We start from the raw sequence: 14,411 nt of genomic DNA, 5'->3' as shown, positions 1-14,411 counted from the left end.
AATTCGACACTAAACTAGATCCAAGTCTAAATGGGGTAAAACTTGAGGTGCAGCGATTGTCTCATGACGCTGAAGTCGACACAGACAACGCGATCACAGAAATATTACCTGGAAAACCCTTTAAAACAGTCAATACTTACCGTAATTTCCGCACTATAATGTCAATGAATGGTCTATTTTCGTGGATTTCACTAGACTATAAGGCGCATTAAGCGAAACAAAACGTGTACTACACAAAATCACTTCGAGGTCAGTCAGCACAGCCAGAATTAATCCATATATAAAGCACATATAAGACGGTGGCAAAGGTGGTTAGCGCTCTTGCCTCCCAAGAAGGAGATCATGGGTTCGATTCCCGGAACAGACCAACATCATGATCTCTCTGGGTTGAGTCTGCATGTTCTCCTTGTGTTACCGTGGGTTCTCTCCGGGTTCTCCGGCTTCCTCCCACCGTCCAAAGACATGCATGTGTCAGGTAGAATTGGTGACTCTAAATTGGCCCTAGTGGATGAATGTGAGAGTGAACTGTCTGTAATGTCTACGTCTCTGTGTTGGCCCTGCGACAAGTTGGCCACTGTCCAGGGTGTACCCCGCCTAAGGCCCAAAGTCACTGGGACAGTCACCCGCGACCCGGAAAGGGAACAAGCGGTAGAAAATGGATGGATGGATTATAAGGCGCACTTGATTATGAGGTAGTTTTTTTGAGAGAATTAAAGGCTTTTAAGTGCGCCTTATAGTGCGGAAAATACGGTAAGATTCATATTCAGAAATCAAGTCATTTTAAATATGCACATTATGTAACTTCTCTGGTAGGGGCTTTGCGACCTGCTAAAATTGCATTAAAATACCACGCATTCTTACTGAGAGCGAGCTTGCCCGTGTACAGATCTGACCCGTGACTCGACCAGAAAACGTCACACGGGGCACTTTTAAACTAATGCGCATGCGGCGTACATCTCCGTGCCCATGTCCCACTTCCATGTCGCCAGCTCACAGTCGACCCTTGAACGTTGAACCAAACACAAGCTAAACCGTGAAATCTTTGTCAAACACAGAGACTGAGGCAATCTGCAGAAAACAGGTCACATGCTGTTGGCTCAGCAGAGTCAATATTGATTGTTTATAGGACAAACCGGACGAGATTTGGACAAACGAGGTGATGAATTAGCAACGATGACATGTTTAATAACTGTAACTCCTCTGTTGAAGGGTCTGCTACCTGCTCGTCTCCATGGAGATGTTAGCGCTTCGTCAGGGGTCTTCTACAGTGAACGAATCAGTTTCACACGTATTCACTTACAGGCGTTTGGAAAATACTGAACCTTCTTACGCGGTCGCCTCGCCACAGATCTGACCTCGGTAACTTGTCTCCATGGAGATAGATAAGTTTAATGCCAGACTGTGGAACAATTGCCAAAGAGGCAGCATCTCCATGGAAATAAGCGAATAAGAGACCGTCCACCTGAGTATCTGTACACACTTTATTTTAGGCAATTAGTCTGTTACCAAATGTATAATTGCATTCACGCAGCACAAAAGAGTTGGAACAGGACTAGAACAGGACTAGAACAGGACTAGAACAGAACTAGAACAGGACTAGAACAGAACTAGAACAGGACTAGAGCAGGACTAGAACAGAACTAGAACAGGACTAGAGCAGGACTAGAGCAAGACTAGAACAGGACTAGAACAGAACTAGAACAGGACTATAGCAGGACTAGAGCAAGACTAGAACAGGACTAGAACAGAACTAGAACAGGACTAGAACAGAACTAGAACAGGACTAGAACAGGACTAGAACAGGACTAGAACAGAACTAGAACAGGACTAGAGCAAGACTAGAACAGGACTAGAAAAGGACTAGAACAGGACTAGAACAGAACTAGAACAGGACTAGAGCAGGACTAGAGCAAGACTAGAACAGGACTAGAACAGGACTAGGACAGGACTAGAACAGAACTAGAACAGGACTAGAGCAGGACTAGAGCAAGACTAGAACAGGACTAGAACAGGACTAGAACAGGACTAGAACATGACTAGAGCAGGACTAGAACAGGACTAGAACAGGACTAGAACAGGGTTTTAACAAGACTAGAACAGGACTAGAACAGGACTAGAACAGGACTAGAACAGGACTAGAACAGGACTAGAGCAGGACTAGAGAAAGACTAGAACAGGACTAGAACAGGACTAGAACAGGACTAGAACAGAACTAGAACAGGACTAGAGCAAGACTAGAACAGGACTAGAACAGGACTAGAACAGGACTAGAACAGGACTAGAACAGGACTAGAGCAGGACTAGAGCAGAACAAGAACAGGACTAGAACAGGGTTTTAACAAGGCTAGAATAGGACTAGAACAGGACTAGAGCAGGACTAGAACAGGACTAGAGCAGGACTAGAGCAAGACTAGAACAGGACTAGAACAGGACTAGAACAGGACTAGAGCAGGACTAGAGCAGGACTAGAGCAGGACTAGAACAGGACTAGAACAGGGTTTGAACAGGAATTGAACAGGACTAGAACAGAATTAGAACAGGACTAGAACAGGACTAGAGCAGGACTAGAACAGGGTTAGAACAGGGTTAGAACAGTACTAGAACAGAATTAGAACAGGACTAGAACAGGACTAGAGCAGGACTAGAACAGGACTAGAACAGGGTTAGAACAGGGTTAGAACAGGACTAGAACAGGACTAGAACAGAATTAGAACAGGACTAGAACAGGACTAGAGCAGGACTAGAACAGGACTAGAACAGGGTTAGAACAGGACTAGAACAGAATTAGAACAGGACTAGAGCAGGACTAGAGCAGGACTTGAACAGGACTAGAACAGGACTAGAGCAGGATTAGAAAAGGACTAGAACAGGACTAGAACAGGGCTAGAACAGGACTAGAGCAGGACTAGAGCAGGACTAGAACAGGGTTTGAACAGGGTTAGAACAGTACTAGAACAGAATTAGAACAGGACTAGAACAGGACTAGAGCAGGACTAGAACAGGACTAGAACAGGGTTAGAACAGGACTAGAACAGGACTAGAACAGGACTAGAACAGGACTAGAACAGGGTTAGAACAGGACTAGAACAGGACTAGAGCAGGACTAGAACAGGACTAGAACAGGACTAGAACAGGACTAGCGCAGGACTAGAGCAGGACTAGAACAGGTCTAGAACAGGGCTAGAACAGGACTAGAACAGGACTAGAACAGGACTAGAACAGGACTAGCGCAGGACTGGCGCAGGACTAGAGCAGGACTAGAACAGGACTAGAACAGGACTAGAACAGGACTAGAGCAGGACTAGAACAGGACAAGAACAAGACTAGAACAGGACTAGAGCAGGACTAGAACAGGACAAGAACAGGACTAGAACAGGACTAGAACAGGACTAGAACAGGACTAGAACAGGACTAGAGCAAGACTAGAACAGGACTAGAACAGAACTAGAACAGGACTAGAACAGAACTAGAACAGGACTAGAACAGGACTGGAACAGAACTAGAACAGGACTAGAGCAGGACTAGAGCAAGACTAGAACAGGACTAGAACAGGACTAGAACAGAACTAGAACAGGACTAGAGCAGGACTAGAGCAAGACTAGAACAGGACTAGAAAAGGACTAGAACAGGACTAGAACAGAACTAGAACAGGACTAGAGCAGGACTAGAGCAAGACTAGAACAGGACTAGAACAGGACTAGGACAGGACTAGAACAGAACTAGAACAGGACTAGAGCAGGACTAGAGCAAGACTAGAACAGGACTAGAACAGGACTAGAACAGGACTAGAACATGACTAGAGCAGGACTAGAACAGGACTAGAACAGGACTAGAACAGGGTTTTAACAAGACTAGAACAGGACTAGAACAGGACTAGAACAGGACTAGAACAGGACTAGAGCAGGACTAGAGCAAGACTAGAACAGGACTAGAACAGGACTAGAACAGGACTAGAACAGAACTAGAACAGGACTAGAGCAGGACTAGAGCAAGACAAGAACAGGACTAGAACAGGACTAGAACAGAACTAGAACAGGACTAGAGCAGGACTAGAGCAAGACTAGAACAGGACTAGAACAGGACTAGAACAGGACTAGAACAGGACTAGAACAGGACTAGAGCAGGACTAGAGCAGAACAAGAACAGGACTAGAACAGGGTTTTAACAAGGCTAGAATAGGACTAGAACAGGACTAGAGCAGGACTAGAACAGGACTAGAGCAGGACTAGAGCAGGACTAGAGCAGGACTAGAACAGGACTAGAACAGGGTTTGAACAGGAATTGAACAGGACTAGAACAGAATTAGAACAGGACTAGAACAGGACTAGAGCAGGACTAGAACAGGGTTAGAACAGGGTTAGAACAGGACTAGAACAGGACTAGAACAGAATTAGAACAGGACTAGAACAGGACTAGAGCAGGACTAGAACAGGACTAGAACAGGGTTAGAACAGGACTAGAACAGAATTAGAACAGGACTAGAGCAGGACTAGAGCAGGACTTGAACAGGACTAGAACAGGACTAGAGCAGGATTAGAAAAGGACTAGAACAGGACTAGAACAGGGCTAGAACAGGACTAGAGCAGGACTAGAGCAGGACTAGAACAGGGTTTGAACAGGGTTAGAACAGTACTAGAACAGAATTAGAACAGGACTAGAACAGGACTAGAGCAGGACTAGAACAGGACTAGAACAGGGTTAGAACAGGACTAGAACAGGACTAGAACAGGACTAGAACAGGACTAGAACAGGGTTAGAACAGGACTAGAACAGGACTAGAGCAGGACTAGAACAGGACTAGAACAGGACTAGAACAGGACTAGCGCAGGACTAGAGCAGGACTAGAACAGGTCTAGAACAGGGCTAGAACAGGACTAGAACAGGACTAGAACAGGACTAGAACAGGACTAGCGCAGGACTGGCGCAGGACTAGAGCAGGACTAGAACAGGACTAGAACAGGACTAGAACAGGACTAGAGCAGGACTAGAACAGGACAAGAACAAGACTAGAACAGGACTAGAGCAGGACTAGAACAGGACAAGAACAGGACTAGAACAGGACTAGAACAGGACTAGAACAGGACTAGAGCAAGACTAGAACAGGACTAGAACAGAACTAGAACAGGACCAGAACAGAACTAGAACAGGACTAGAACAGGACTAGAACAGGACTAGAACAGGACTGGAACAGAACTAGAACAGGACTAGAGCAGGACTAGAGCAAGACTAGAACAGGACTAGAACAGGACTAGAACAGAACTAGAACAGGACTAGAGCAGGACTAGAGCAAGACTAGAACAGGACTAGAAAAGGACTAGAACAGGACTAGAACAGAACTAGAACAGGACTAGAGCAGGACTAGAGCAAGACTAGAACAGGACTAGAACAGGACTAGGACAGGACTAGAACAGAACTAGAACAGGACTAGAGCAGGACTAGAGCAAGACTAGAACAGGACTAGAACAGGACTAGAACAGGACTAGAACATGACTAGAGCAGGACTAGAACAGGACTAGAACAGGACTAGAACAGGGTTTTAACAAGACTAGAACAGGACTAGAACAGGACTAGAACAGGACTAGAACAGGACTAGAACAGGACTAGAGCAGGACTAGAGCAAGACTAGAACAGGACTAGAACAGGACTAGAACAGGACTAGAACAGAACTAGAACAGGACTAGAGCAGGACTAGAGCAAGACAAGAACAGGACTAGAACAGGACTAGAACAGAACTAGAACAGGACTAGAGCAGGACTAGAGCAAGACTAGAACAGGACTAGAACAGGACTAGAACAGGACTAGAACAGGACTAGAACAGGACTAGAACAGGACTAGAGCAGGACTAGAGCAGAACAAGAACAGGACTAGAACAGGGTTTTAACAAGGCTAGAATAGGACTAGAACAGGACTAGAGCAGGACTAGAACAGGACTAGAGCAGGACTAGAGCAAGACTAGAACAGGACTAGAACAGGACTAGAACAGGACTAGAACAGGACTAGAGCAGGACTAGAGCAGGAATAGAGCAGGACTAGAACAGGACTAGAACAGGGTTTGAACAGGAATTGAACAGGACTAGAACAGAATTAGAACAGGACTAGAACAGGACTAGAGCAGGACTAGAACAGGGTTAGAACAGGGTTAGAACAGGACTAGAACAGGACTAGAACAGGACTAGAACAGAATTAGAACAGGACTAGAACAGGACTAGAGCAGGACTAGAACAGGACTAGAACAGGGTTAGAACAGGACTAGAACAGAATTAGAACAGGACTAGAGCAGGACTAGAGCAGGACTTGAACAGGACTAGAACAGGACTAGAGCAGGATTAGAAAAGGACTAGAACAGGACTAGAACAGGGCTAGAACAGGACTAGAGCAGGACTAGAGGAGGACTAGAACAGGGTTTGAACAGGGTTAGAACAGTACTAGAACAGAATTAGAACAGGACTAGAACAGGACTAGAGCAGGACTAGAACAGGACTAGAACAGGGTTAGAACAGGACTAGAACAGGACTAGAACAGGACTAGAACAGGACTAGAACAGGGTTAGAACAGGACTAGAACAGGACTAGAGCAGGACTAGAACAGGACTAGAACAGGACTAGAACAGGACTAGCGCAGGACTAGAGCAGGACTAGAACAGGTCTAGAACAGGTCTAGAACAGGACTAGAACAGGACTAGAACAGGACTAGAACAGGACTAGCGCAGGACTGGCGCAGGACTAGAGCAGGACTAGAACAGGACTAGAACAGGACTAGAACAGGACTAGAGCAGGACTAGAACAGGACAAGAACAAGACTAGAACAGGACTAGAGCAGGACTAGAACAGGACAAGAACAGGACTAGAACAGGACTAGAGCAGGACTAGAACAGGACTAGAACAGGACTAGAACAGGACTAGAACAGGACTAGAACAGGACTAGAGCAAGACTAGAACAGGACTAGAACAGAACTAGAACAGGACTAGAACAGAACTAGAACAGGACTAGAACAGGACTAGAACAGGACTAGAACAGGACTGGAACAGAACTAGAACAGGACTAGAGCAGGACTAGAGCAAGACTAGAACAGGACTAGAACAGGACTAGAACAGGACTAGAACAGAACTAGAACAGGACTAGAGCAAGACTAGAACAGGACTAGAACAGGACTAGAACAGGACTAGAACAGAACTAGAACAGGACTAGAGCAGGACTAGAGCAAGACTAGAACAGGACTAGAACAGGACTAGAACAGGACTAGAACAGGACTAGAACAGGACTAGAGCAGGACTAGAACAGGACTAGAACAGGACTAGAACAGGGTTTTAACAAGACTAGAACAGGACTAGAACAGGACTAGAACAGGACTAGAACAGGACTAGAACAGAACTAGAGCAGGACTAGAGCAAGACTAGAACAAGACTAGAACAGGACTAGAACAGAACTAGAACAGGACTAGAGCAGGACTAGAGCAAGACTAGAACAGGACTAGAACAGGACTAGAACAGGACTAGAACAGGACTAGAGCAGGACTAGAGCAGAACAAGAACAGGACTAGAACAGGGTTTTAACAAGGCTAGAATAGGACTAGAACAGGACTAGAGCAGGACTAGAACAGGACTAGAGCAGGACTAGAGCAAGACTAGAACAGGACTAGAACAGGACTAGAACAGGACTAGAACAGGACTAGAGCAGGACTAGAGCAGGACTAGAGCAGGACTAGAACAGGACTAGAACAGGGTTTGAACAGGACTTGAACAGGACTAGAACAGAATTAGAACAGGACTAGAACAGGACTAGAGCAGGACTAGAACAGGACTAGAACAGGGTTAGAACAGGGTTAGAACAGGACTAGAACAGGACTAGAACAGAATTAGAACAGGACTAGAACAGGACTAGAGCAGGACTAGAACAGGACTAGAACAGGGTTAGAACAGGACTAGAACAGAATTAGAACAGGACTAGAGCAGGACTAGAGCAGGACTTGAACAGGACTAGAACAGAATTAGAACAGGACTAGAGCAGGACTAGAACAGGACTAGAACTGGGCTAGAACAGGACTAGAGCAGGACTAGACCAGGACTAGAACAGGGTTTGAACAGTACTAGAACAGAATTAGAACAGGACTATAACAGGACTAGAGCAGGACTAGAACAGGACTAGAACAGGACTAGAACAGGACTAGAACAGGACTAGAACAGAACTAGAACAGGACTAGAGCAGGACTAGAGCAAGACAAGAACAGGACTAGAACAGGACTAGAACAGGACTAGAACAGAACTAGAACAGGACTAGAGCAGGACTAGAGCAAGACTAGTACAGGACTAGAACAGGACTAGAACAGGACTAGAACAGGACTAGAACAGGACTAGAGCAGGACTAGAGCAGAACAAGAACAGGACTAGAACAGGGTTTTAACAAGGCTAGAATAGGACTAGAACAGGACTAGAGCAGGACTAGAACAGGACTAGAGCAGGACTAGAGCAAGACTAGAACAGGACTAGAACAGGACTAGAACAGGACTAGAACAGGACTAGAGCAGGACTAGAGCAGGACTAGAGCAGGACTAGAACAGGACTAGAACAGGGTTTGAACAGGACTTGAACAGGACTAGAACAGAATTAGAACAGGACTAGAACAGGACTAGAGCAGGACTAGAACAGGACTAGAACAGGGTTAGAACAGGGTTAGAACAGGACTAGAACAGGACTAGAACAGAATTAGAACAGGACTAGAACAGGACTAGAGCAGGACTAGAACAGGACTAGAACAGGGTTAGAACAGGACTAGAACAGAATTAGAACAGGACTAGAGCAGGACTAGAGCAGGACTTGAACAGGACTAGAACAGAATTAGAACAGGACTAGAGCAGGACTAGAACAGGACTAGAACTGGGCTAGAACAGGACTAGAGCAGGACTAGACCAGGACTAGAACAGGGTTTGAACAGTACTAGAACAGAATTAGAACAGGACTATAACAGGACTAGAGCAGGACTAGAACAGGACTAGAACAGGACTAGAACAGGACTAGAACAGGACTAGAACAGAACTAGAACAGGACTAGAGCAGGACTAGAGCAAGACAAGAACAGGACTAGAACAGGACTAGAACAGGACTAGAACAGAACTAGAACAGGACTAGAGCAGGACTAGAGCAAGACTAGTACAGGACTAGAACAGGACTAGAACAGGACTAGAACAGGACTAGAACAGGACTAGAGCAGGACTAGAGCAGAACAAGAACAGGACTAGAACAGGGTTTTAACAAGGCTAGAATAGGACTAGAACAGGACTAGAGCAGGACTAGAACAGGACTAGAGCAGGACTAGAGCAAGACTAGAACAGGACTAGAACAGGACTAGAACAGGACTAGAACAGGACTAGAACAGAACTAGAGCAGGACTAGAGCAAGACTAGAGCAAGACTAGAACAGGACTAGAACAGGACTAGAACAGGACTAGAACAGAACTAGAACAGGACTAGAGCAGGACTAGAGCAAGACTAGAACAGGACTAGAACAGGACTAGAACAGAACTAGAACAGGACTAGAGCAGGACTAGAGCAAGACTAGAACAGGACTAGAACAGGACCAGAACAGGACTAGAACAGGACTAGAACAGGACTAGAGCAGGACTAGAGCAGAACAAGAACAGGACTAGAACAGGGTTTTAACAAGGCTAGAATAGGACTAGAACAGGACTAGAGCAGGACTAGAACAGGACTAGAGCAGGACTAGAGCAAGACTAGAACAGGACTAGAACAGGACTAGAACAGGACTAGAGCAGGACTAGAGCAGGACTAGAGCAGGACTAGAACAGGACTAGAACAGGGTTTGAACAGGACTTGAACAGGACTAGAACAGAATTAGAACAGGACTAGAACAGGACTAGAGCAGGACTAGAACAGGACTAGAACAGGGTTAGAACAGGGTTAGAACAGGACTAGAACAGGACTAGAACAGGACTAGAACAGAATTAGAACAGGACTAGAACAGGACTAGAACAGGGTTAGAACAGGACTAGAACAGAATTAGAACAGGACTAGAGCAGGACTAGAGCAGGACTTGAACAGGACTAGAACAGGACTAGAGCAGGATTAGAAAAGGACTAGAACAGGACTAGAACTGGGCTAGAACAGGACTAGAGCAGGACTAGACCAGGACTAGAACAGGGTTTGAACAGTACTAGAACAGAATTAGAACAGGACTAGAACAGGACTAGAGCAGGACTAGAACAGGACTAGAACAGGGTTAGAACAGGACTAGAACAGGACTAGAACAGGACTAGAACAGGGTTAGAACAGGACTAGAACAGGACTAGAACAGGACTAGAACAGGACTAGCGCAGGACTAGAGCAGGACTAGAACAGGTCTAGAACAGGGCTAGAACAGGACTAGAACAGGACTAGAACAGGACTAGCGCAGGACTAGCGCAGGACTAGAGCAGGACTAGAACAGGACTAGAACAGGACTAGAACAGGACTAGAGCAGGACTAGAACAGGACAAGAACAAGACTAGAACAGGACTAGAGCAGGACTAGAACAGGACAAGAACAGGACTAGAACAGGACTAGAGCAGGACTAGAACAGGACAAGAACAAGACTAGAACAGGACTAGAGCAGGACTAGAACAGGACTAGAACAGGACTAGAACAGGACTAGAACAGGACTAGAACAGGACTAGAGCAGGACTAGAACAGGACAAGAACAAGACTAGAACAGGACTAGAGCAGGACTAGAACAGGACTAGAACAGGACTAGAACAGGACTAGAGCAGGACTAGAACAGGGTTAGAACAGGACTAGAACAGGACTAGAGCGGGACTAGAGCTGGACTAGAACATAAATAGAACAGGACTAGAACAGGACTAGAACAAGACTAGAACAGGACTAGAACAGGACAAGAACAGGACTAGAACAGGACTAGAACAGGACTAGAACATGATTAGAACAGGATTAGAACATGCCTAGAGCAGGACTAGAACAGGACTAGAACAGGACTAGAGCAGGACTAGAACAGGACTAGAACAGGACTGGAACAGAATTAGAACAGGACTAGAGCAGGACTAGAGCAGGACTTGAACAGGACTAGAGCAGGATTAGAACAGGACTAGAACAGGACTAGAACAGGGCTAGAACATGACTAGAGCAGGACTAGAGCAGGACTAGAACAGGACTAGAACAGGGTTTGAACAGGACTAGAACAGGACTAGAACAGGGTCAGAACAGGAATAGAACAGAATTAGAACAAGACTAGAACAGGACTAGAACAGGACTAGAGCAGGACTAGAACAGGACTAGAACAGGGTTAGAACAGGACTAGAACAGGACTAGCACTGGACTAGAGCAGGACTAGAACAGGACTAGAACAGGGTTAGAACAGGACTAGAACAGGACAAGAACAGGACTAGAACAGGACTAGAACAGGACTAGAGCAGGACTAGAACAGGGTTAGAACAGGACTAGAACAGGACTAGAGCAGGACTAGAGCAGGACTAGAACAGGGTTAGAACAGGACTAGAACGGGACTAGAACGGGACTAGAGCTGGACTAGAACAGGACAAGAACATAACTAGAACAGGACTAGAACAGGACTAGAACAAGACTAGAACAGGACTAGAACAGGACTAGAACAAGATTAGAGCAGGACTAGAACAGGGCTAGAACAGGACTAGAGCAGGACTAGAACAGGACTAGAACAGGGCTAGAACAGGACTAGAACAGGACTAGAACAGGACTATACCAGGACTAGAACAGGACTAGAACAGGACTAGAACAGGACTAGAACAGGACTAGAACAGGATTAGAACAGGACGAGTGTGTGTTTATGTGTCTCTGTGAGTGACTTACATTGACAGGCTGAGCTGGGTTCACTGTCACTGCCTTGTTCTGAGAAAGTCAAAATGTACAAGCAGAAGAGGATAAAGAGTATTTTTACTACAAAATAATATGACTTCACCACAAAATGATGCACGAAACTAGAAAGCAAGTACTGTAAGAGTGAAAAATATTTGTAATTGCAAGGACAAAACCTCCAATAATGCACTCAATCTGGTATTTGCAAGAAATAAACAACATAAAGCTTTTGTCACTCGTAGATTTTCTCCCAGTGGGAAAAGTAACCGAAACTTTTATTTAGCGGAACTTGCTCAACACTTAGTTGGGCTGCACAGTTTGGGAAAAATATCGAGCTTTCTTACAGTTATTGTGATTGTTCCTAAAGATCTGCACTACAGTTCTTGGGATATTTAAGATATTTTGTTGTTGAAAATTATCATAAAGAAATTGACGCCTTTGCCATTTGCTTCCATTCAAATTGCTTTGTCAAGAGTAGCATCAATTCCCAGTGTCTCTTTAAGTTCTTCAAAAGTGCAGTTACTTACGGGCGAAGGCCAAGCCGCTCAGCAGTAGCACAAGGCCCACTCGGCTGAACCCCATCGTGGGCAGAATATACTAACAATACAAAAAATCCCCTTCTTTCTTTTCCTCCAGTTTGAACTAAAAGCCTCAGATGTGTCTCTGATCTTTATAAAGCGCTGGTTGGTTTGGTCCGGCCCCAAACAGAGTCCAGACCAAAGGCATTACAAAGTCCAGTCCCCGGCTCCTGTCTGCGCGGCTCCACTCCAACATCAATATCAAGGTTTGTTCACGACGCACACTTACAACTTCAAATGCTGCACAGCACAATAATACAAACTATGAAAACACACGTGAAGTTACTGCAAATAATGACTCAGCTCTGTTTGTGTTTGAAAGCCAAGAGAGGGTTTTTAACAAGGATTCAAACTGCTCTAGTGTCTCAGCAGCTCTAACATGCAGAGGCTGTTCCAGAGCCCGGGCCCCGCCACAGAGAACGCTCGGGCCCCGCCACAGAGAAAGCCTGTTCCCCGCCACAGAGAAAGCTTGGCGTGCTCGTTTATGAAAGAAAGGGCAAGAATCAAAAATAGTTAGAATGAATCAAATGTTTAATCCCCACCACAGAGAACGCTCGGGCCCCACCACAGAGAACGCTCTGGCCCCACCACAGAGAACGCTCGGGCCCCACCACAGAGAAAGCCTGAGCACCGCCATAGAGAAAGCTCGGGCCCCGCCACAGAGAAAGCTCGGGCCCCGCCACAGAGAAAGCTCGGGCCCCGCCACAGAGAAAGCTTGGCGTGCTCGTTTATGAAAGAAAGGGCAAGAATCAAAAATAGTTAGAATGAATCAAACGTTTAATCCCCGCCATGTACAATTCTAAAACAGATAACAGAGAACGGGCCAGCGATACCAGGACTGGGGCCAGCGATGCCAGGACTGGGGCCAGCGATGCCAGGACTGGGGCCAGCGATGCCAGGACTGGGGCCAGCGATGCCAGGACTGGGGCCAGCGATGCCAGGACTGGGGCCAGCGATGCCAGGACTGGGGCCAGCGATGCCAGGACTGGGGCCATGTGTCGGTGACGCCTTGTACCTATGAGCAGCCGCAGAGGTCAGATCGAGACCATAACAAAGAGAGTCGCAGCAATGTTGGCGTGATGTAATAAACGAGGAAATCACTCTTTCAAGGTCTTTGGCAGGTAAGTACAGTTTTACTTTCGCCTTAGCTGAAAAAAGCTGGTTTATATTGACAAATTCAAGGGATAATACGGCAGAGCGTCAATAAAGTGCTAAAGAATGTCAGTAAATGTCGTGATTGAGGTCCAAATATGACACAAAAGTGAACAGATATTAGAATCAAATACAAAATATCATCTTATACACTTTATTACACCACAGGTTTCTTTCATTTTTCTTAATAAAACCAAACGACAAAACCTGCAATTGTTATATATTAGAATGTATATTTCACAGGCTACAAATTGTCTTATAGGTTCAAATTGCTTCAGTTTTTATTCCTTTAGATGTATTTGATAATCATTCTGCGTTCTTGCACGCATAACTTAAAAATTGGGACTAAATTGGGACTAAACCAAGACTAGAACGAGGCCAAACAGAGTGCGTTCACACAGTCAGCACAACAAAGTCGGGTCTATCCTGGGACTGTACCCGGATCTAAATTAGGACTTAATCTGGGCCCAAACCAGGACTAAACTAGGACTAAACCAGGACAAGACTGAATGTGCCCCAAGTCTACATCAGGACTAAACCAAACTAAATCAAAAAGTACTATAAGAGCTGCATTTAAGTCATTGAAGTAATGAATGACTTAAAGAAAAACATATCTTACTCCATTGAGACATATTTTAGCCATAAATAGGAAAAGAAATATATAATATAAGTGAGAAATAAAAAAAAACCTAGGCTTATAACCAAAATACAGCTACAACTACCACTGTAAAAATGTCTCAAATAAAGATAAATATTCTAATTCAAGTGTAAATGTAAACTAAACCAAACTACTTCTTCTGTTTAACTGGACTTGAATTAGAAATGGAGTTGGAGCAGATCCATCGT

At 45.3% G+C, this 14,411-nt stretch overlaps 1 protein-coding gene across 1 annotated transcript in view; it reads right to left on the bottom strand.

Moving 5' to 3' along the window:
- apoba (apolipoprotein Ba) overlaps window positions 1-12,482 on the bottom strand; it is a 67,095-nt gene extending 54,613 nt beyond the window's left edge. Inside the window, exons 1-2 of the mRNA XM_072458258.1 lie at window positions 12,363-12,482; window positions 11,830-11,868 (exon numbers count right to left, since the gene is read on the bottom strand). Of these exons, the coding sequence (XP_072314359.1) occupies window positions 11,830-11,868; window positions 12,363-12,417 (94 nt within the window). The 5' untranslated portion in view covers window positions 12,418-12,482. The remainder of the gene's footprint in view (window positions 1-11,829; window positions 11,869-12,362) is intronic.
- Between the last annotated feature and the right edge of the window lie 1,929 nt (window positions 12,483-14,411).

The sequence above is a fragment of the Eucyclogobius newberryi genome, unplaced genomic scaffold, assembly GCF_026437365.1.
Source record: "Eucyclogobius newberryi isolate DKJ021-1_F unplaced genomic scaffold, fEucNew1.0.hap1 SCAF_21, whole genome shotgun sequence".
NCBI lineage: Eukaryota > Metazoa > Chordata > Actinopteri > Gobiiformes > Gobiidae > Eucyclogobius > Eucyclogobius newberryi.
This window is presented reverse-complemented; position numbering and strand designations above follow the sequence as displayed.